General features: G+C 42.6%; 3 protein-coding genes across 4 annotated transcripts; 1 reads left to right on the top strand and 2 right to left on the bottom strand.

Annotated features, from left to right (window-relative positions):
- Positions 1-1,595: 1,595 nt before the first annotated feature.
- On the bottom strand, positions 1,596-2,792 carry rps29 (ribosomal protein S29). Its single transcript, XM_030405736.1, has 3 exons — positions 2,634-2,792; positions 2,065-2,164; positions 1,596-1,711 (listed from the first exon to the last, which is right to left on the bottom strand). The coding sequence occupies exons 1-3, from the start codon at positions 2,693-2,695 to the stop codon at positions 1,703-1,705; spliced, it is 171 nt and encodes a 56-aa protein (XP_030261596.1). The 5' UTR covers positions 2,696-2,792; the 3' UTR covers positions 1,596-1,702.
- A 1,526-nt stretch (positions 2,793-4,318) lies between these two features.
- Positions 4,319-8,496, top strand: mgat2 (alpha-1,6-mannosyl-glycoprotein 2-beta-N-acetylglucosaminyltransferase). 2 transcript variants are annotated; one of them, XM_030405734.1, is made up of 2 exons: positions 4,319-4,524; positions 6,572-8,496. In XM_030405734.1, exon 2 carries the CDS (start codon positions 6,828-6,830, stop codon positions 8,238-8,240), a length of 1,413 nt encoding a protein of 470 aa, XP_030261594.1. In that variant the 5' UTR covers positions 4,319-4,524; positions 6,572-6,827; the 3' UTR covers positions 8,241-8,496. The 2 variants fall into 2 exon arrangements, with proteins under 2 accessions (XP_030261594.1, XP_030261595.1); XM_030405735.1 differs by lacking the exon at positions 4,319-4,524 and adding an exon at positions 5,202-5,325.
- A 6,126-nt stretch (positions 8,497-14,622) lies between these two features.
- Positions 14,623-22,757, bottom strand: wdr20b (WD repeat domain 20b). Its single transcript, XM_030405733.1, has 5 exons — positions 22,666-22,757; positions 21,763-22,119; positions 18,278-18,460; positions 16,720-18,126; positions 14,623-16,445 (listed from the first exon to the last, which is right to left on the bottom strand). Exons 2-5 carry the CDS (start codon positions 22,009-22,011, stop codon positions 16,389-16,391), a joined length of 1,896 nt encoding a protein of 631 aa, XP_030261593.1. The 5' UTR covers positions 22,012-22,119; positions 22,666-22,757; the 3' UTR covers positions 14,623-16,388.
- Positions 22,758-23,714: the final 957 nt, after the last annotated feature.

Below are 23,714 nucleotides of genomic sequence, written 5' to 3'. Positions count from 1 at the left end.
CAGTGACAGACGAGGGCCTTGGGACGATGAGAAGGGGGTTAAAATGGCTGGTTATCTGCATGTGATTTATGCTGGAGAACATCTGAAGGCATAAATGGCATTTCATTTGGCCATTTTCATCCCTGCTGGTCTTGAATCATGAATGTGAAGTGCTGCTGCCATCTAGTGCTCCACACTTCACCTTGAAGCCAGAAGTGAGGGGAGGGGGAAAAAAAAAAAAAAAGGACATGAAATACCACCAACCGAGGGGGGCGACTGCCGACTACTGATCTGAGAGTGCACAAAACTCTTCTGATCACTACTCAGTCTCCAGGACAACAGCTGATGGGCCGGCGCTTCTGCAGCGCTGACTCAGTATTTTGAGTTTGGGAGCCAGGGTCACAAGGCGCCGAGCAATTAAGCACGCTGCAGGGGACCTATTAGATTTCACTCGTTTTGAACCGGGCCAATATCTCAGCAGGTTACCAATTCAGGGATGTGAGGGGGGCCGAGTCGTTTCATGTGAACTCATGCCGGCGTGGAAATTAATCAGTTCCTCTTTGCTGCAGTGCCATTTATTAATATATAGACAGCTGCAGGGGTCCACTGTGCCTCCTCTGTTCTTTGTTAAATTGCTCTACTAACATTTCTCTAAGAGTTTGAAAAAGAAAGGTGACCTTTGATCACCAGAACAGCCTCAAAGTTCAACTGTAGTTTTTCCTCCATGTCACTCTTATGCACTAAACCCCTAGTATCACCCATCATTTACATGGATGCCTTATATATATATATATATATATATATATATATATATATATATATATATATATATATATATATATATATATATATATATATATATATATATATATATATAAAACCCAAGGTGCATAAATAAAAACACATTTTTGGAAGTGATGTTCCACACCTTTAAGTATGCATTTGTACTCATTTTGTCAGTAATTTCAATGTTGAAGCAGTCTGAATAAATATTGACATTCCAGATATTTGTTTCAAGGATTTATCAGGTAAATTTTGTACATTCTGCTTCCCATTTGGGACCTAACGCTCAAAACCTTAATAAAAAGGAATTTAAAATAAAGTCCATCCAGCCGTCATGGGAGAAGTGTCTAAAGAAAACAACTGCCTTAAGTTTATTTTCATCATTTACGTTAAAATACTCCCAAGTACAAGAATAGTGCTCTGGTGAAAAAGCTGCATGTGATTTCTAAAGTTGGCTACAGAAATTGCTGATGTATACAATTAATGAAGCACACAGGATACCTTTAAAGTTTGTGTTTTAAAACTTCTGTGACGGCTAACAAGCCTGTGTTTCTGTACCCTCATCTTAGTCCATTTCTCACCCATGCCCAGTTTTGTGTCACTGTTTAAATGCATTGCATCCTGTAGCTGTCAATACACACACCCAGGGTCTGCAACTGTTAAATTAGCCGGGAGAGTTAGACCACAGCTTTTACAGACTTGTCCATTAACACGCACACACTAAATTTCAACTGTATAAATATATTGAGTCTTTCCTGTGTATTACTTAGAACCATAATCCAGCATCATGGGTAAATAAAACAGACAACATGCATGAATAAAAACACAGCAGATTTAGCTTGGACAAAAAACACATTTATTTGCAGTGCTGAATTATCCCATCTTGGCCAGCCTTCCAGAGATCACTCGAACCGTCTGAGGAGGTGTCAAGGCGAGACATCTAGTCCAGCTGCGAGAAAACAAAAGTGAAACAAGACATTAGTTCAGCTGAAATGTAGTCAGTGTTATTGCCAAGATCATACCATTCATACAAATTAACCCCAAGTGCATTAACAAGGCTGCTTAATTCTTGAAGGAGTGCACAACCAAATGACAAATGATGAAAACCTGATGCTTAACATTTTAAAACTAGTTCCTTAAAACAGAAGTTTGAGAGAACTACATTAGAAGTATACTGGTCATGCTTCACCTACACCTCAACAACAGTGTTTGCAATGAACCTCAATTTAGTCAAAGATACTGCTGTGTTGTGAATCATACTTTCATTCATTAATTGAGGATTAAAAGCTCATCATCACTTACCTTGACGAAGCCGATGTCCTTAGCGTACTGCCTGAAGCACTGGCGGCACATGTTGAGCCCGTATTTACGGATCAGACCGTGTCTGTTCGAGCATACCCGGCTAAAATTACGTAAAGCAGAGGGGTTAATCTTAATATCTCTACATGAAAGTAACATATGTGCAGCCATCATGCATGCGGAAGTTCACGCAAGCTCAGAGTTCATTTACTATGTATGTGAGCATCCCGGCTAACAGTAACGTTAAACATTTCCTTAAATTCGTAACAGCGTGTTGTAAATATACAAGGAAATAAAGTTTAATGCACAACTCATAGTTAGAAGTATTTCAGCTTTCTGGAGACTAAACTACAATAGTGTGGTTTCAAACAAACGAGCGGCTAACGACACAATGCTAGCACTGCTAAGCTAACAGGGAGCATCCATCCTCCACCGCCATATTAGCTGAGGGGCAGCCTCCATGCGGTGCTCTTTTCATCACTAATTCTCAAGTCCATTCGGACACAAACACCTCAAAACCGACCCGCTTCAGCACACACATCGACAATCGACACATTTAGCTCGGGACTGACCAGGATCTGGATCCCTGACCGAATTTTCTAGGGTGACTCCAATAGAGCTGCTGATGGCCCATCTTGTCTCTTTCGCTCGAGCGTCGGAAAGGAAGACTAACTGACGCGCCTGCGCAGATGAAGCTTTGTGAGGCGGCGCTTCCGGTGGAGGTTTGCTGTTCGGCGCCCCCTGGTGGTGGAGAGCGCTGCTGCATGGAGCCACACGGCCTGCTGGGGGCGTCACAATGGAGGAGAGCAGTGTCAGAGAGGAGTTTAATGAGCAGACAGAAGACAAATATGTCAGGTTGAATATGATGAAAAATATTATTTATACTTTCAGATATTGAGTAGGCCTCATTTGGGCACTAATTTCATTGTGACTGACATGTTTTCTACATTTAAACTCGACAATATATTCGTTAAAAGAGAACATTTTGTATCATATGAGACTGGATGCAGTCTGAAGAGTAGCTATTATTATTCAGCCCTAATCATTATTTTTTAGTTATTTATTTCTTCGAGTTTTTTACGAGTTATCTTTTCACATTTAAGACAGGAAAAAATCATATTGTTCAAAATATTTAAACAATAGAAATTGTCAATTAACCTATGATACTTGAAGTAGACTAATTTATGGGGTCTTACATCATCAGTTCATACTTGTTCTAGCTGAATACAAAGCGACTAAAGCAAATTATAATGACTAAAACTATCCAGGCAAAACCAAGATTTTTGGTAACTTTGTGCGTAACAACGACCTTAGAATCATAGCCTACTTTTCTAGAGAATGTTTATGTTTTTGTAATGGACTGGTCCCCTATAATATAAGTAATTTACCTTTAAAAAGAATTATTTATTTTAATATCTTTTATTTAAAAGAAGATTTATATGTATACAGGTATCAATCACAGTTTAAGTAGATAAAAGACCATGATATGTAAACTTCACTGTTTATGATTACTGCTATTGCTATAATTATAGTTATGTTGATGTTTTTTTTATTTTCATGTGTTAACAGTGATTTCATGTGATAAATAGCAGCTACGATGTTCAGATGAGGGCTTGAAAATTGTTTCTATTTTTTTCTTTTTTACTTTATCGACGGTGATATGTCATAGTTTCTGTCTTGTGACAAAATGTACATATTGTTAGTTGCTTTGGACAGAAGTGCCTGATAGATGCCTGTTATATGTTTGTGTCTGTGGCTTTTATAATGTCTTGACTTTTTTGTAAAAAAAAAAAAAAAAAAAAAAGAGAGAGGAAAAAGAGAAAGTAGACAATTTCTATCTATTTTGTTGTGATGAAGGTATTAATTAAAAGTTCTGCTGTATATTATGATTATGATTATTATTATTATCAAACTAATAGGCTACTTAATAAACTTCTACAGTAGACTTTTCACAGCATCCATCTTGCTTTTACCACGATATATTTTCACATACACATCTTAAACTATATAAGATAATATACACTGATATAAAGTATTGATTGCTCTGTTTTCTGATGGAAGGAGTCAGTATTGTCTGCATGAACTGACCACTTTCACTTGACGAGCTGAATCCAGTTTTAAGGTGGATTTTCCATGTTTTTAAAAAAAAATCTACATATGAAGCCTCAGTGTGAACCTGAGAAGCACTTAAAGGTATAGTCAACCCATTTTGGCCGGTAACGAGCCCAACAGGACCGTCAGCAGCGGGGACACATGATATTTAAGGTGTCTCGGGTGCCCCCCGCTGGCCCAGTGCATTGTGGGACAGCGGCAGGCAGTGGTTCCGTATTTGGGATTTTTTTTTTTCGCAGCTAGCTGACAGTTGCGTCTCCATGCAGCCCGCTGGAAGGTATGGAGGAGAACGGGGACTCTTCCCTCCTGATGAATCCCGCTGAAAGCACCGCACGGCTGCCCCAGTTTTAGGTCAGTAACCGCCGGTTGTTGTGCTTTTTGCGCCATGGACGCTGCTGTTGTTGTTGTTGTTGACGGGGTTTGGTCTTGCTTGTAAGTTGCTAGCCGAAGCTAACTTACTGTTAGCATCTTTTTTTTTTGTTATGTTCGGGATGCTCGCTGACATAAAAAAAGGGAATATTAGACGTCAACTGTTGTTTTCGGTCGTTGCGGAAGGATTTCATATCGGCGGCGGAGAGGAGGAGAAGGAAAAAAAAAACGGGCGACGGGATGTCACGGTAAAATCGATGAGAGCTGGCGGTGGCTCGGTGCCTGGCGGCGGCCAACACATGACCGAAAACTAACGCTTAGTGAGAACATTTCACATTTACACGACAGACAAGGATACTTTTAGATTAAAGCTGAAAAAAAAAAATAAGTAAAAAAGCAGCACGGTGGGTTGACACAGCTCTACTTTCAGCTACGGAACAAACGCATCACTTGATTTGCCAAATGTATGGAAACCATTGAATATAGAAAAAAACGTATATACACACAGCTTCTCACTGTAAACGTAGCTGTATTGGTCTAATCAGGCATTAACTAGCCTCTACCTAAAGTATTGTAATGTGATTCTGCTTGCTTGGTGTTAGCCTTTTCTCTACTTTGTTGTATTCTATAGCAGCTGCCAGGAATACATTCATTAGGCTGTGGTATATGCCACTACATGATCACAGACTAATGGGAATCCGGATGCCTGACTCCAGGCAGTGTTTGGTGATCATTCAGCTGAGGGAGTCTCCAGCTAAGGCAGAAGACGGATAAAAGGGTCAGGTAGGAAGCCGAGACAGAGAGAGATAGAGAAAGAGACCGCTAACTCGATAACAAATAAATGATGTGAGGTGTGTTGAGCAGAAAAGGGCTGATCGATAATGATAATGCAGTTAAGAAGAGAGATTTATGCAGGGGGAAAATATAGAAGCGTATGGGCCAATGATCAGCTGATAATGCAGCCAGAGAGGAGAGCGAGGCAACGTCGTGAAACCATGTTTGTGGTTTTCCGTTATTCCGTTTCAAAGTGACCAGCGTCCTTCTCGTATGAAATTAAATCATTGCTGTTGTTGTAAGTGCACTTCCATTAGAGCTCGATGAATCAGCAGAGTCATCATCATACGATCTTTGATGTTGTTATCGTCTTACAAAATTTCTGCTGTCCATTTTAAAATCCAACTAAATTGGTGAAGTTCTTCGCTTGTTTTCTATCTCAACTGCACGTCAAGGCAAATGGAGTTTGCACAGTTGTGAAGCTGAAACGGATGACAGAAATTATGATTGCAATATGATTGATAATTAGTGCAAATTGCCAATTTTGCATCATTATTTTCATATTTGCTGAAAAAACAATTAGAATCATGATGATGTGACCAATCGGGGCATCTCTGCTGCGCCACATTGCTTCATTATATTGCTGTTATTAATATTTCAGTAGATTGTTCAGCCCTTGAAACAATTTATTAGTTGATACACTGAAAACTAATCAGCAATCATTTTAACATTAGTTTAATCGTATCATTAGTTTATGGGGAAAAAAACTGCCCAACTTTTGTGAGTTTTAGCTTGTGAAAAAATGCCTCTTCTCTGTGGATTATATCATAAATGTAATATCTTCAGTTTGTGGACTCTAAATATTCACCCTTGCGCTCTCAGAACAGGTGCTGGGCTTTTTGCTTGCCCTTTCCATACAGCCACCTCAGTCACACCCTGCTGCTGTCTGACAAAAGATACAGAAGTATCCGCTGACGTACCATCAGACTACAGAGCAGCTTCTTTCCTCAGGCTGTGACTCCTGAATTCATCCTCCACACGCCACCATAAAAAATAGTTTCTCTCGTGTAGCATAAAGAGACAACAACTTGCATTTCGTTGTACAACCCCGTGTTGTAGAATGATTAAATGAATGAACCTTGATTGTGACATATGGGTCAGATAAAATCATTATGAAGACTGTGATAGTGATTTTAATCGTACTGCCACAATGCGCCTAACGTTATTTATTTATTTTTTTTTTTTTTTTGTTTAGGTGGTTCATGCTCACTGCTACCCTGCTGCCTCCCAGTTACCGTCATGCCTTATGGAATACCCATCCGCCATCAATGACATTCCAGCTGGATCCATGTTTACAACAACAGTTCATTTTGCCAACAATTAGCCCCATAACAGCTTCTTTTTAACCCGGCTTGCTCCCCGTTCAAAGCACATCACTGCAGCTGCAAAACTGTGCTTTTTCTTTCACGACAATCGACTTCTCTCCCTTCGCAAGAGGCTGACCCCCTATCATGAGATTCCGAATCTACAAGAGGAAGGTGGTGATACTGACTGTGGTGGTTGTCATCTGTGGCCTAGCTTTTTGGAGCAGCGGAAGGCAGAAGAAGAACAACGACGGCGGGTCGCTCCCCAAGGAAGCAGAGATGGTGAAGAGAAGTAGCAGCATTAGCAGCAGCAGTAGTAGCATCAACAACAATCCTGTCCAGGTGCAAGTCACACCTGCAGTCAGCCGGGCGCCTGTTCCACCTCCCATTATACAAGCAAATGACACGCATCAGGAAAAAGCAAAGGAAAAAGAGAAGATATCCAAGCCAGAGGTAGATAATACCACTTTAGTCTACCGTGGCATTGTCTTCCAGCTCAACTTCGACCAGACAGTAAGAAATGAGGAAAAGTTTAAAGCAGCGCGGCAGAAGGAGGATCTGGTCGTGGTGGTTCAGGTCCATAACCGCCCAGACTACCTAAAGCTATTAGTGGACAGTTTGCGGAAGGCCAGAGGTGTGGAGGGCATACTGCTGATATTCAGCCATGACTTCTGGTCCCCTGAGATAAATAAAGTCGTGGCCTCTGTTGACTTTTGTCAGGTACTTCAGATTTTCTTTCCCTTCAGCATCCAGCTGTACCCTCAGGAGTTCCCCGGACATGACCCCAAGGACTGCCCAAGAGACATTCCCAAAAAAGAAGCCTTAAAGCTGGGTTGCATCAACGCAGAGTATCCTGACTCGTTTGGCCACTACCGTGAGGCAAAGTTTTCCCAGACCAAGCACCACTGGTGGTGGAAGCTGCACTTTGTATGGGACAGAGTCCGGGCTCTGAAGGACCACAAGGGCCTGGTTCTGCTGATCGAGGAGGACCACTACATGTCCCCGGACTTTATCCATCTCTTAAAGCTCATGTCAGCTCTCAAAAGGGAGCAGTGCACTGACTGCGACATCCTCTCTTTGGGGAGCTACAGCCACATCGGCTACTCCAGCAAAGCCAATAAGGTGGAGGTGAAGGCCTGGAAGTCCACTGAGCACAACATGGGGATGGCTCTGAGCAGAGAGACGTACCAGAAGCTCATCCAGTGCACCGATACGTTCTGCACTTACGACGACTACAACTGGGACTGGTCCTTACAACACCTGACTGTGTCCTGCCTGCCCTCCTACTGGAAGGTCATGGTGAGCGAGGCGCCACGTGTTTTCCACGCCGGTGACTGCGGCATGCACCACAAGAAGGCTTCTTGCATGCCGATCAGTCAGAAAACGAAGATAGAGAACATCCTACAGAGCAGCGGGAACCAGCTGTTCCCAAAGAACCTCCTGATAGCAAAGAGACTGCCAGCCAACGGGGCCGGAGGGGTGGCCCCGCATGTGAAAAACGGGGGCTGGGGAGATATCAGGGACCATGAACTCTGCAAGAGTTATGTTCGATTACAGTGACCTTAATTGCTACTATTATATATTATTGTCTCTTTTGCATCCTCTATAAAGAAAAAAGCCTTTTAAAAGTAAATCTTTATGGACTATTCTTCATATTGCCTGTTTTATTGGACTGTTCTAAATAAAGACGAATGTTGGATTTTTGGCTTCTTTAACACAAATATGTCTTTACATCGAATTATTTAAGTGATTCCCTGCAAGTCTGCTTTGTTTTGTAAGTTGTGATTAATAATATACTAAACGATATATTGTTGTGTTTTCTCTAAGAAGCTTTTCTTTAAGTTGCCAAAAATGGTAGAACATCTGCTCAACAGTGGTAAAATGGGAAGAGAAGGCAAGTGCTCATCAGGGCAGTCATAACTTCGGTGAATCTGTGGATTTAGCAATCCCACTGTGCATGCATAATTAATTTGAAGATATTTATATCGCACAAAATTGCTGAGATCAAAGGAGATCCTTAGAGACACCTTGTTCCATTTAAATAATCTCCCACTTAACTTATTTTCAACAGGTTTTCTAGAGCACACCAAGAGTCTTATTAGTCCTGTGACAGCACGAAGGATGTCACCTCCGGGACACACATTAATAAACATGCCGCTGATACTTTACATCATGGGGAACATTGTATAAACTACAGTGCTTTTTGTTTTGAGACAGAAGGAGTGTGTTGAGTGCAGTCCATTTGTTTTATTTTGTTGCAATGCATCACTGTCCAGCGCAACACTAAAGGGGAGAATATGCCAACTCAGGCACCTGTGTCTCTGTGCAGAGATTTTGATTTCACAGATAAATGCACACGATGCACCTGGAGAGATCCCAAGACACCGATACAACTTTCTTGTCTGTGCTGTTGTTGTTCAAGATGCATTTACATTTTAAGTGCTCCGGCCTCAGCTCGGTATCGATGGTTTCCGCTGAGGACCGAGCTCAGTGGCTTCTCTGAAGCTGCATTGATTCCCTCCGTCCCCGTCCCCCCCCCATCCCCCCTCTGGCGATGTACAACAATCAGTTCTGCACACTGTTCAAAATCTGGAATAACTGCAGAGCTATCGCTGACTGGGCCCTCCCCACAGTTCACATTAAATACAGACTCTGCTGGAGGCCTTTGAGAGGCTCAGCCCGCAACATAAAATACCCAAACATTGCATGAATTAAATATGACATGCTAAATGTAAGTCATAAGTACATCCTGAGTGAATCTGCTCAGTAAGACAACCGATCGAGACTGAGCAACACTGATGAGCCTAACAAAGGTCCCTCTGTGGCGAACTATCACGGCAGGGTAACAAGTCTCGTTTTATTTCCTACGTGTGAACTTTAATTCCTAATGCAGTGTGAAGACGTGACTCTGGGGCTGCTGTGCCGAGGTCATGTGACTGATTGTGCAGCTGCTCCCATGGTGGCGGCCCAATTATTGGGCCCACATCTCAAGGGAAACGCGGCTGAGAATAGAATAGAGAATGGGAGGAAGTGGTGCTGTGCTCTTGATTCCTGGTGACTAATGGTGAACTGAAGCTGGAGCCCTTGAAACTGTAATATACTGTTGCCTTCGAGAGCGCTCCACTTGATTTGATATTTTAGGGAAAGAACGGACAGAGAGACCCACTCTTTAGTCGAGCATGATATCGTGTTTTGGGCCGGTTATGTGTACCGCCTATGAATCAGTTAACCTTTAGATTCATAGCGCTTCATGCTGAAATAACACAAACTCACAAAAGAGGACAGCTTGACCGCTGACACAGAGATAGACAAACAGAATTGGAACATCAAATCACAAATATCACAGTTAAGTAATAAAGTCAGCCAGTCCGAGGGGAAAAGAAGTTTCTGATATACCTTGAATATCATAACTGACCTGTGATGTGCCTTGAGGTAGCCACAGGGTGAATCATTCCTCTGAAGTTACTCTTGCAAAAGTAGAAAATGTGTGGATTTTCACTCATATGTGGCATAATAAGCTGCTGGAGCATTCACTTCATTCACTCAGTCAAAACACGGTCTTTACAGTGTGATACTTGGTGTTTTTTAATGATAGATTGATTCCATAATTAAGTACTCAAAGGATGTCAAAGCAGCCATAATGACTTTCAGTCACTCTATGGAACATTTTGATGTATTTAAAGGATTTACCAAAATAAAAAAAAAGGTAGTGAAAAACATTATGTCTGTTACAAGGTGCCTCATAAAACAAGGAACTAAATTATTAGTCCACGAGGAAAGGACTGTTTCACCAACAACTGAAGAAGAAAAAAACAGAACGCTACGTACGCTCCAAAAAGTTCTGAAAAGATGCCGTTCACACCTTTTTTTAAAGCTGAAATCTTCTCTGTGGTTGTTAAGGTGAAAGTGTTGAGTGGGTGCCTTAAGTGCAAGCTAGACTGGGTGTTAAGAGAGTTACTTTTTTTTTTTTAAAATGCATTAATTAAAATGGGATCTTGGTGCTTCAGAAGTCTTGAATTACACCAGGACGAGCTGTATGCCGTTTTAAAACAAGTCCTCAGCTGATTTGTGGCCCGCGAAACTTCATCCGTGTTTTCATCTGCGTGGAGGTGAGTAGGTCATGACTGAAGATTCATTTTTGGGGCAAGATCATCCTTTAGTCTGATTGTTCTGATTTTCCAGCCACAACTTTTTCTAGTTCATTCTATTTGCTCTCATGGTGTCCTTGTTGAAAGGCAGCTGCTAGCTTAAAAAAGCTAACTACGAGCAAGCAACCAGTTAACGAAAAAAGCACCAAACAGCAAACAGATGTGGTAAGCAGCGACGGTAGAACATTAAGCAGCTGAACAGTGTTACATTCTGATCAAGAGTTGGTGGAAACCAAAATTAGACAAAAAAAAAGGAAATGGAACATTTGATCTCTGCTGTGTCTCAATTCAGGTTCTGCATTCTTCGGAGGCCACATTTGAAGGCCAATTATGTCACAACGTCACGCGAAGGCTGTCCCAATTCGAAGGCTTCTACAAATGCGGCCTTCTTTTCACTCTTTTTGGAGGATGCACCGCTGCTATCCTTGGCGGGCTCCTATATCCCAGGATTCTTTGCACGCCCGTAAGAGATGAAAGAAATAACGAAAATGGCGACGTCGCGTGGCGTAGATCGTCACTTTTGCGGGCCTGGGCGGCAAAAATCATGACGTAAGGGTAAAATCTGGTGACGCAACCAGGAAATGCTCGAAGGCTAGACCGTCCCATTTAACAACAGCTGGCGCGGCCATCGAAGGTCTTTCCGAAGGACTCGCCTTCGAAGACCGCAAAGGCCGGGTCCTTTGTAGGATGCAGACCCTGAATTGAGAAACAGCACTTAAGTAGACAACTCAAAATGTACAAAAGTGCAAAAAGGTGTTTGCTAACAAGTTCACCATAAAATCTTTACACTTTATCACGTTGCAGTCACAGGTAAGTTCTGCCAGGTAGCCACAAAAAACAAAACAGAAAAATGGTTATTTTGATGTTAAAGATTTGAATGTGAGTATTTTGGTGGTTTAGCCTATTAGCACATCCTGTTTAGTTAGCAGTAGGCTAGGCTTTGGTTTTGTTGATCCAAACATCTGTACACCCTTGTAGACTGTACCTATGTTTTTGCTGAACAGTTCCTAGATACACAGATAATTATCGATTTCTTTAATTGACAAGGCGCTGGGTGGAACACTACGTATACGCTGGAGTCCATTGCCATCACGTTTGCCAAATGCAATACATCCACTTTGGCGAAGGAGCTTGAGTTCCAGTGTCCTATTTCATTTATCACCCAATTCATTATCCTCACTTCTTCCTTCATGTCTGAGCTCACTACAGGTCTCATTAATAGGCTAAATAAATATCCCTGTGGAATCTGCAGTGGGGGTAAAAAAAAACTTGGTTAATTTGATCATTTCCATAATCTGACATGGTTGTTCAAAGGGAAATCCATCACCGACGTAAGTGGGAAGTCATTTTGCGAAACTTAAATGCATGCGTTCATTTTCCCAGTCCATTATCCTCAACTGCAGCAAGATTTTTTTTTATTTTATTTTTTTTGCACAACACATCGAATGCTGCTCATTCTTTAGGCCTATAGCTCGGACAGGCCATATTAATCATTCATAGCCGTTGCACACATTGCTAGGTAAACAAAACTCCAGGTCGATATACGGAGGCATGCGCGCGCGGGAACTGCATCAGATGAGAAGATGATTAAAGCAGGGACCCCACGGGAAGCGATTGGATTCTCTCTCCATCTATTGAATTCCTATCAAGTGGGACCTATTTCCCAGAGGATGCAAGATGAATGTGGCTGCTTTCCCCCGGCTTTTACTGTACGCCACGGTGTCTTTTTCCGATTGCTACTCAAACGGTCAGTTAGATTAAAGGGTGGTTGGGTTATGTATATGATAAATAAATGGCTGACAGCATACGTAGTTCAGAGAGAGAAAACAAAACAAGAGCGCGTAGGGTACAAGTCGACGTGATGGGGTTTTTTTTTTTTGCGTCACACATCTCTCTGTAAGCACAAATCCTGATTGATACCTGCTCAGCATTGATGCCTGCAGCTCAGGCGGAGGGATCAGGCAGTCAGTCAGTCAGAGCCTGCCATGTGCTGAATGACACCCTGACAGGATGATCAGGCCTCTCCATCCTGCTGATCACACGCCCCGGCCCTTTTCTCCCCTCACCATAATGCCACGGGCTACTGGTTTAATGGCTGCTCGTGCTCGTATTTCTTCTAAAAGTGACTCATAAATTATGGAGAAGCAGTTTTATCCCCCCCCCCCACTTGGAGTATAAAATATATATGAAGTAGTAGGATGAAGTAGTAGGCATGCACTTGTAAAGAAAGAGAGAGAGAGACAACAGGGTGTACATAAAGAGACAATGTTTCCCCACTTTGATCAAGTGATAGCTGTTATCTAATGTAGGCTCACTTAATGGGTATGGAGTGGGGAACTCTCAATTTCTCATTTGTCTGAGCAACACTGACACCTACTGGACAACTGTAAGTCAAACATGCCACAAGCTGCAGTGAAGGCAGTGGCGTCACTATGATATATAATGTTTTTGGATGAATATTAATGCTGAATTATTCCCTATGTTGCATTTTACTGTTGCAGATACATACTTTTGGACGGTTGCCTCTGACATGCTGTTTCTTTCTGACGACACTGGTGATTAAAGCAGCTCTGGCAGGTCATGTCGTTACATGATCAGCGTCACCCTTAGAAATGAAAGGCACGGTGACAAAGGCTCATAACAGGAGTCGGATGTACATCATCACGTCTAAGTCGTGAGCCAGTTCTTCCCGTCAGCGCCTCCGTAAATACAATGAGCACAGTTTTTCCTTAACAAAAGGAGGAAGCAGAGTTATTAAAGGCTCTGCCACACAGGTGCTTTCAGTGAATCAGACCTCAGCTCTGGAGCTGGCCTTAACCCAATTTGGAAACCGCCTTGCAAACCCACACAGGTGTTTTCACTTATTATACTGGATAAGGTCACCAAATTCATTCAACTAATTATTATAAAGGTAAGAGTGTAATTTGGCCCACCTTACAGGTAGGTGGACTCAGGGGGACGTGTCAATCAAGCACAGCCGGTACAAGCCCGCACCTTCCCAACAGGAAGTGTGATCAGGCATTATAGGTGGAGACACCTGTGCGGGTGGGCTGGAGGTGTGTAGGGCTTTTCATAAGAAATGGTCAAAGTGCTTTATGTAAGACACCGGGAGGGAAAACTGAGCTGTTAAAAGGAGAGTTACGATGACATCTGACACCGCTCAGGCGTGAATAACGGCCTAAAATTACCGATGGCTGAGTTCCATTTAGCTGTGGGTTTCCTCGCTGCTGTTTTTACTATCAAAGCTTTTAACTCGGCGAGGTTCTATTGAACGGCCAATTATCCCTCAAATATAGTTGTCATCAACGCTTGCATCAGTGCACTCACTGGGAATTGAATCATTATAAATTACCCCAAGCAACTTAAACAATAAATAAATAAAGGTTTGCGGCATTTTAACTTGTTCACCAAAACCTATTGTGGATATCTCTAACAGGCCAAAAGAAGTGGCTGGCTTAGCGTTTGTTTTCCTCGATGGCAACCACTTCTGAATAATTTACTTAAATGAATAGCGCATGGGTCCAGAATTACATCAGTGTAGCCATGGATCCTCTATAAGTGGATTTTATGGAGATCTGTGGTTCATTGTGTCATAGAATGACAGGTCAAATGTTCTCATACCAACAGGCATTGGCTTAAGCAACTGTAATAAGTGCCAGTGGAGTACTAGGAGTCACCTTTACCTTAGCTCTTGCCTCAGATTGGGGGAGGGGGGGAGCAGTAGGCTACATGAAGATACCGACTCGTGTGATGCGAGTCCATCACACCCAATAAAGTAACACAAACGGAACATGTAATCTGTCAAAGCTGTTTTAATTAGGCGTCACATGGAGGAAAAAGGCTCCCACTGTTAAAATCCTCAGTCTTCCTGCGTGGGTGCTTGAAAAACACACTCACCTCAAGCATTTTAATTCCATCATCAAGCGCTGACATGAGTCAGTTCAACACAGTGTCAAAAAGTTTGTTCACAAGTTCAGCATCAGTTCAGTAATCATTACTCACAATGACAGGCCTCACAGATCTCGGCCCTGTCTGCAGAACAAGGTTGTCAGTCTTATTTGTTAGTTTAAGTGAATTCACACACGCTGCTGTTGATGGATTAGACTAGTGAGGGGAACTATGCCGGCGTTAGTCTTCCCGTGGTTTACCTGAGCTCGGAGTGATGGCTGAATTAGACCGCTGCGTCTGCGCCTATCTGCCTAGGTCGTAAAAGGAATCTGCAGCGACAGGCTAGCTAGCGTTTCAGCACTACCTGTTAGATAAGAGGATTTCATAGACATCTCCTATACCAAACGTTTCATTAATAAAAATACACCTGAATTCTCTTTATGTACAACAGAAAAGAAACAGTTTCACCTGCATATTCAAGGTTCATTTTAATATTATGTATAGATTTTCTGTATTAGAAATATCACTATTTTCTGAAACAAGGATCTAATGTAATAATGATCATTTCACCCATAAATCATTGAAGTACAATATTTACATATATTACAGACCCCATTTAATCTGAAACAATATTAAAATAAATGTTCAATAGATACAAAGGTTTTGTTTTTAAATTCTATTTATATTTCATCCTTGTCAAGGAGTCCTTACACACTCCAAAAATGTAAAGCCATTCTCCTCTAACAAACTATTAAGTGCAAACAATTTTTTTTTCCATATAAAAAACTATGATTGCAGCATCCAGCGTTGAGACAGAGGGCGATAACAAGCCATTCCCCCCCCCTCACAAGTGCTTCCAAAGCTGTCTTCAAAATTCTTATGTTCCACCGTCATGAATTCAAAAATTGGGGGGAAAACAAGAATGAAACAAAAATCTGTGCAAATTCACTATAGAGTGTGATACCTCTGATTAAAATTAAAATGTTTTTAAAGGAAGTAAAAACCTGCGGTCTGTCTTGAACACGTGTCCAGAGAAGACTACGGGGCAGCACAAGGGATCGCCCAGGAAGTGACAAATGAAAGACATTGGGGATATGCTGCTGCTGCTGCTGCTGCTCCAAAATGTTGCCTCATCCGATTCCCTTTATCTGTGAATACATTTGATGAAAGAAAATATAGGGGGGAAAAAATGTCCAAATCAAACCCATATACAAAAAGGTTAAGTTGAGGCATCACCACAATGCTTACAGTGTGTCTAGTCTTCGAAGATCTACAGGCACAAAGGATTGGGTACTAGAGTTTTTTTTTGTTTTTTTTCCCAGACTAGACGCCACTTGATATGACCACAGATGGAACAATGAACCGGTCAACCCCTTCCCACAAACCTCCTGGACGATTTAAAGCTTGCACTCTTACTTCCAATAGCACCCTTATTTTTAACCCCCCGACAAAAAAGGGGAGGTCGAGTTTCTAACCCTGGCTTGGCCAATACTGGTTAACTAGACATGAGCAGTAACACAAAGAGAGCTGGGTGGCTGTAGTGACGAGAATGAAGATGACACTGGAGGTCATGTGGTGTGTGACAGTGTGTGAAGAAGCGCTGCAGGGCCTTGGCCTTGGTCATCCCCGTCTCTGTTGCATGGAGCTGTCATTAGCAGCACCAGCACTGGGGCTATACTACTGTTCCACTGGGGGAGTTGGCTGGGTTGTTTTGAGATGATAGCAATCCCTGTGGAGAGACAGATAACACACATTGATAACAAACAACAGTGTTACTTGAATGTATTTTAAAAGAGGCAGAATAGTGAGGCCATGAGGTTTACTGTCGGGAGAAGATGTGCTATTAACCATCAGAATGCTGAGGGTTTAGTATTAATCTCTCGTGAAATAACCAAAAAAAACCTTTGGCTGCACACAGTGGCGTTAACAGCGTCTGAATGCAGCGAGACAAAGCAAGTTAAGAGGTGTCACATGACAGTATCCTCGAGAGGCCTGTCACTCACCACTTTCCCAGGCCTAGCCCATGTGCAAACGAAACCCTCCTGACAGGCTGTTACCAGACAGTCCTCAAGGAAGATTAACACAGTGAGTCTCTCGTGAGCAATCTTCTTGCACACCAGCGGCTCGAGCAGCGGCACGTCCTCCATGCGCGGGCACAGCGTGGTGCCCAGAGTCTTAGCTACCTCTGCTTTTGCCGTCCGCGACGAGCTAAGCTGGTTGAGCTTGTCGCTGCTCTTGCTGCTGATGTGACCCATGCTGTGGTTTCGCTTGTGGTCCTTCTCGTGGCGTTCCTTGCGTGAGTCGTGTAGCGACAGAGTTGCGAATTTGCTGACCCCAGTGGCGATGAAAGCGCTGTCGATGATGCTGTTACCCTTGGTGGTGCTGCTGCTGCTGTTGTTGCTGCTGCTTCCTGTGTGACTGTTGGGCGTGCTGCCCCCAGTTGGGGCGGAGGAGTGTGGCAAGCTGTTGGACCGGGGCAGAGTACTGGGGAGGGAGTTGGGAGCTGGGTTACCACTGGAGCTACTATTGCTCAAATTGTCTTTACCATTGGTGCCACTGGGATTAGTGGTGGTTACAGTAGTATTAGTAGTTTGTCCAGTGGCTGGAGGGCTTGTGGCACTCATAACATTAGTGTGAGTCCTAGTGCGGGACAAAGGGAGGTGAGGGAAGAGAATGTCCTCTGTAAGGTCCCACAGACACAGCTGTGTATCCTGGCCCACTGAGCCGAACCTGTAGGTCACACTAACAGGCCTACTGTCTGTTGAGTTTCTCTTAGAAAGCCGAGAATGCGCGCTGTTAGCTCGATCTCTGCCCGCGCCGAAGTGAATCTGCTCATGGAAGTCCTCGTCACTTCCGCTAAACTCGGCGGGTGGGTCACCGTCCTCCACGCTGGTGGTGCAGTGGTCAAATGCCACCACACTCACCCACGACTTGTGACCGTGCCCCCGAGCGATCACTCTGCAATCTGAAAATGACCACACAGTCACCAGGTCGTCCTCCCCTCCTGCCACAATATATCGTCCGTCCGGGCTCCAGCAGACGCACAGTAAGCCACCGAAGTAGCTCTTCATTGTTCCATGGAGCTCTGCGGCGTCAAAGCCAAAAACCCGCAGGAAGCCATCCTGGCTCGCGCAAGCCAGAAACTTGCCATCCGGGGAGAAGGCAAACTCATTGAGCGCCCCTTCACCCACTGTCCAGCGCAGTAACGGGTTACGAGCAGACTTGCTCTTGCAGGTATGCACAGCATAGTTTTCACCCTGCTTAAGGAGCTGGTAGTGAGGTGCCGTGGTGCCACAGGTGTTTTCCACATTGTATAAATACATGCTGCCACTGGAGTGAGCCACCAAGAACAGGCTCTCTGAACCAGGAACCCATCGTACGCACGTCACTCGTGACTTGTCTATAAGTCTCTGGAGGTGAAACACAAAGAGAAAAAACAGAGATACTGGTCAGCTAGGCGTTACTGTATTTTAACAACTAAATGATAGTGTGATTTAAAATGTCCCCAGTATCTTTCAGTTGGCCTTGGGAGTAAAACATCAGCCGCTAACTGGAACCCACCTCCTCATTGAAGAGTTTGCTGGTCTCCTTCTTTATCGGGTCGATGAGCTGCACCTGGCCCGCTGAGAAGCCCACGAGCAGGGAGACGCTCTCTGCTGTAGCTGTGAGGGGGTTGAAGTCATGACACGTGGGCTGCGTTCCTTTGTATATCCTCTTGTCTATGGGCTTACTAAGATCAGCAGCCTGGAAAAATGAGAAATGCACATAAATACTTGTTTATAAAAAGATTTCTGCTGCCAGCCATTTTGACACTGTTAGAAGGAAACAAAAAAGCACTGGGTGTGATAGACACTGCCTCAAGACGTTGTCTCTCCTCCAAGGTGACCTCTGATTCTTAACTCTACAACTCGGCAATTATGTTCATCTCGAAGCTTTTCTCCAAAGACTCACTGAACACGAAGATTTACACATAATCCATTTATACCTCAGTCTCGGTAAAGAACATCAAGCCTATAAATTACATTTGATTCTTTCAGATACAACCTGAGGACAACTGCTCACACACCAGAGGAGAATGCCAGAAACGGGGTCGATTTTACTTTCAGATGACAGAAAAGTACTTTTCTAACTTAACCCTCGCAACAGTCGGTACAAACACCTCAAGAGCATTGTTAATGTTGCCTGCCATCTACTCTTTGTTGTTGCCAACCTAATGTTCCTGATGCATGATAATAATGGATGGTGACACATGGAAAGACATCCAAAAATAGAGAGGAAGACCAGCCCAAGCCTGACAATGTAGGTTAACTGTTTGTCTTCCAACAGGTGGTTATAAACACTCAATTTAATCTTAAGTATGGCCCAAACTAATGATTATTTTCATTGTTGATTATTTGGGCGATATTTTCTCAATTGATCACTACATTGTTTGGTCTATAAATGCTGAAAAGTGTTGATCAGTGGATCGGTGAGTAAAGAAACTAAGAAATAATCACATTTCACATGCTGAAATCAAAGAGTATTGACCTTTTTTTCTGTTCTATAACCAATCAATTGACTATCAAAATAGTTGATGATTAATCTAGTAGTTGAAAACAAATATATTAATTGCTGCAGCTCTAAACCAACCATGACACAGTGATGTTTACGTGACAATAAAATGTGTTTTAAGTCAATTTTCCCACAGATACTCTATTTCCATACATATGACACAGGTTTGAAATCCCTGAGCTCAGATAGAATGGCCATTGTCCTTATCATCAAGTTGCAAGTAGACAAATTAATTAGCTAAACCTGTACTGAGTCTAAAAGGAAAATGACCACCGGTATATAAACATGATAGACAGAAGTGCTTATCTAATCGGAGTGTATTCAGCACTGGTCCCGTAACAAGGTGATATTTGTGCCAGTTTTATTCTTTCTCACCGAAACTCTCTTGCGATCTATTTTTATACTCAAAAAGAGGTAGAGAGAAACGCTGAGTGGGTGCAACTATAAAGCTGTCAGTGTTGTCAAAGTGAGGCAGCTCTAAATAAAACAAGGTTCTTGGGAGGCCTTTGAAAGCGCAACAATGATGCTAAACTTGACCTACTGGCTGCCAAGGTGTTTCATACAATCTTGAAAATGAATAACCCAAGAATTGATCTTGCTTTTGTCAGAAATAGTTGGCGTGGGGCGCCCCAGTGGCTCAGCTGGCAGAGCAGGTGACACATGTACAGAGGCTTTGTCCTCACTGCGGCGGGCCAGGATTCAAGTCCCACCTGTGGCCCTTTTCATCCTGTTTCCTGTCAGCCACCAATGCTGTCCTATCAATAAAGCCATGAAAAGGCCCAAAAATACATTAAAAAATAAACGGTTGGCATGTTGCCAGTCAAGTTCAGCTACTCAATGAAAAATCCACATGACAGTAATTAAATCAAACACAAGCTGGGTCTGGACTACCAGCTGTATGCACGACAGTAAAGTTTTGTAGGTCATCTCAGTGAAGGAGAAGACTGTCAAGTGTCTAACAGTAAATATAAGAAGGGACACCCTGAATGAATACATATTGAGGTAAGTAGGTAGGCCACATACTAATGTGGACAACTTGTAAAATAATCCCTACAGCTACACTCAGGCAGGATTCGTATACTTCGACAGGGATTCACTGACTTTCATCTAACAGTTAACAGTCTCCATGTTGTCTGGAACGCTCTCATTCACCGTGCTATCAGAGCTGCAGTGACGCCTCAGATGCAGTGTTTCAGTGAGGCTGAATTATTACATGGGAGGAAGAGTAAAAAATGATGAAGTCGCAGTGAGTTAGCTAAATCAAAAGCTGCAGGGAAGAGGGGCTCATTCAAATTTGGGGGAACGTTCCTCAACATCATCGAAGTAAACAAACATCTTTTACTCTCACCCACATTTACTGATCTTAACCCTAAAGACAAGCAATCACTGCCAGTAGTGCGGCAACTACCAGACCATCTAGTCTCAATTTATCTTATGTGATGAACTTTTTTTGTGAGAAGATGATCCCAAATTTTAACAATTACATTGGCTGCTACCAAAATGCAGTATCATTCTTACAACAAATTAAGGCACAAAACTGGATGTGCTTGACATGAGCCAATTTTAAAGTTATCAAAATGGGGAAAAAACATACCAGATTTTGATTATTTTGTATTATATGCAATTGTGCAAGAACTTGATTATCAAAAATACAAAAGTCATAATTATCTGCACTGAAAGCTATTCATAAATAACTAAATTAGCTGATTCTGACTAATAAACTCAGGCCAGTGAGTCAGAGCACCTGAATTAGTGAAACAGCAGCAGATCTCTCACTGGCACTCGAGGCTGCTATTGTTAGATTTCCATAATTCTGGAGCTGATGACAAGCACATCATCAGCACGATCACCCTGTCAGTCACCATCCCTGCTCAACAAGACCAAACGTGACTCGCTCGCAGTGACATCATCACAGTGTGCAAGCAAACAGCGGATCAAATTGCATCACATCCAGACCCTGACAGGAAAGTGCACACATCATTACATCACGAATCAACAAACAGCCGCCACTACCACTCCCAAAGCTCCCGATGTCAACACCGAGGTCTCTGAAAGAAACTCCCAGTCTGACCCTGCTGCTGGGGAGCACAGTTGACAATCTGCCTCTCATATGTAGCTTTACCATCCAAAGACCGAGGATAAACAAACGTATCACAGACATGACATGACGAGTCTTTTCTCACATTATCCGACTCATCGGAAAACCCCATGTGACTGTTTGAGACTGACCAGGAACTCAAACAACTGACGGACTCTGAAGTGCCCACAAGTCACATCGAGACAAAAAAACAACTACTGTGGCGATGTTAGCTAAGAATGCTAATTAGCTCCTAACTTAGCTAGGTCTGCTACATGGCCTTGTCTTGACAACCTGCGCACTTCAATGACAGAGGCTAAGAGAGTTGACAGCTAAGGCGCAACACGTTTGAAGATGCCAAATCAATGGGCTGCTCCCGGGAAGCGCGGGCTCCGTCGCTGCAGTCATTACTGTTTACCTTTCTCACGCCTTTGTAGATATAAAAGTACAGTTCCCGGCCCACATTGAAACAGATCCTGTCGCCGTTGCCGGACTGGTCGTTTACATTGACGAAGGAGACCTTGACGGGATTGGAGCCCTGCGAGTTGAAAGGCACCCTGTTCGGGCGGCTGTATTCGGAGTGAGTGAGGAGTTTGTAGACGCCTTCTCGTGTGGTGAATTGAGTTTTAATTTCGTTCATCTCCTTCCCTCCTCCCTCCGCCGCCATCTTGGAAATTGGCGTTCATCCTTGTCCGAGCCCCGGATGTTAGCAACAGCGCATGCGTCCGAGCGCTGAAGTCCTGCAGCCATGCGTACAAAGTCATGTGAGGCGAAACTAGGAAAAATAAACTGAGTGTTAATGTAAGAAAACGATCATACCAGGCACCAGGAACACTAATGTTGTATTATGAATACACCTGGCAGACTACTACATATTTAATACAGTTTAAGTGATATTTTATTACATAAAATACACAATGTCTTTAATTAAAAGGCACTCCAAAGTCGTAATTGTATAGAAAATATCAAATATAACTCTCTTATTATAATCAGAAGGAAGGTGACACTAATGTTGAATATGTTTAAAATTGTAAAATTGATTTTTTTTTCATTACCCAGATTAAAATGCACAAAACACTATAGTTTAGTAAACTATAGCTAAAAGAAATACATCAGGATAGACAGAGAAAATTAAGAAACATTCTCATAAACAGGACTTTAACAGAGATTGGAACTCATGGACTGTAATCAGATTAATTAAATAAGGATATCTGGTCACAGACACCTCAGGATATACAGTACACCTCCCATCATCCAGCTGTAGATTCCAGAAACATCCACATTTTTTATCCCTGTTCATATCACACATGCACAGACTTACCATCTTATTCTGGCAAACTATCTAGGCTATAAGAGAACTGGCTCTGTGCTTCAGAAAATATCATCTTACAGTGATTGCGACAGTTCTCCATGTTTCTAGGTTACATGGACACTCAGCGTCTAGCAGTGTCTGCCATCAACAGGGAACATTTCGATTACATAACAGATCTGTATCAAATGTGATATACTGCCATCCTCTGGCCAGCTGATGTCATTATTACCCACAGTGGACCAGAAAATTCTAGTCTTTCTGCCTTCTAAAGGTTGTTTTCCTTGTGTAATCCAAAATGTGAAAATCTTTCAATTGTTTATGGTATATTGCAAGAATTACGGGGGGTGAGACATTCAAATTACAGTATCCCAGCGAGCCGGCATCTTTTTCCCTTCCCTTTTTGCAGTTTTTCAGATATTAATTTAGAGTTCATTTCTCTTCCTTCTCTTTATGCCATTCCGTGGCTTCCCTACCGGCCGTGTACAGTATGAGTTAGTTTTGAATCATGTACCAAATTGTCCAAAACAGTCATATTTCCTTCAAGTGGTTGTTGTTTAACATCCCTCTTACAAATAATTGACATTAAAAATCAACATTTTGTGGTAAATTCTTAAATTAGTACAAGTAGCCATAAGAAATACACACGAAGGCCTGTGGCAAGGCCTACGTCACTGAACTTCAAAGATCAAAATACACTTAATGTTGGCTTTGGTCATCAGACAAAAGGCCTGCTAATTACAAAACACACATTTGTAGTTTTGGCCAACAAACTTTGAGAAATCTTTATGTTAAGATGGCTGATTCTGTTTTCAAAGTCCATCCGGTGTTATAGGTCACAATACCTGCTGGAAAGTTCTGGAAAATGTCAAATTGTTTGACCTCATGCTAAAAAAAATCTTCTAACTGCCATGATAAAAATATATTCATTCATTCATTTGATGTGTGTTTCAGCTTCTCGGGGATATACTGCCCATGAGTTGATGATCTGTCCAACAACTGCCTCACAATTGTGAATCCTCTGAGATTCTCCCCAATCTTTCACGCCAAAAAAAGAAATG

This window comes from Sparus aurata, chromosome 22 (genome assembly GCF_900880675.1).
Source record: "Sparus aurata chromosome 22, fSpaAur1.1, whole genome shotgun sequence".
Classification (NCBI taxonomy): Eukaryota; Metazoa; Chordata; class Actinopteri; order Spariformes; family Sparidae; genus Sparus; species Sparus aurata.
The sequence above is the reverse complement of the archived record's forward strand: the minus strand, read 5'-3'. Positions and strand labels throughout refer to the sequence as shown.

Bases quoted from the DNA above. Each gene is read 5' to 3' on its own strand.
- rps29 (XM_030405736.1), bottom strand. From the start codon at position 2,695: ATGGGCCATCAGCAGCTCTATTGGAGTCACCCTAGAAAATTCGGTCAG. The intron at 2,165-2,633 runs GTCAGTCCCGAG...ACGTAATTTTAG, and splicing joins GGTCAGGGATCCAGATCCTG to CCGGGTATGCTCGAACAGAC.
- mgat2 (XM_030405734.1), top strand. From the start codon at position 6,828: ATGAGATTCCGAATCTACAAGAGGAAGGTGGTGATACTGACTGTGGTG.
- wdr20b (XM_030405733.1), bottom strand. From the start codon at position 22,011: ATGGCGGCGGAGGGAGGAGGGAAGGAGATGAACGAAATTAAAACTCAA. The intron at 18,461-21,762 runs GTAAACAGTAAT...TCATTTTTCCAG, and splicing joins TCTACAAAGGCGTGAGAAAG to GCTGCTGATCTTAGTAAGCC. The intron at 16,446-16,719 runs GTGAGTGACAGG...GTCTCTCCACAG, and splicing joins GGGCTAGGCCTGGGAAAGTG to GGATTGCTATCATCTCAAAA.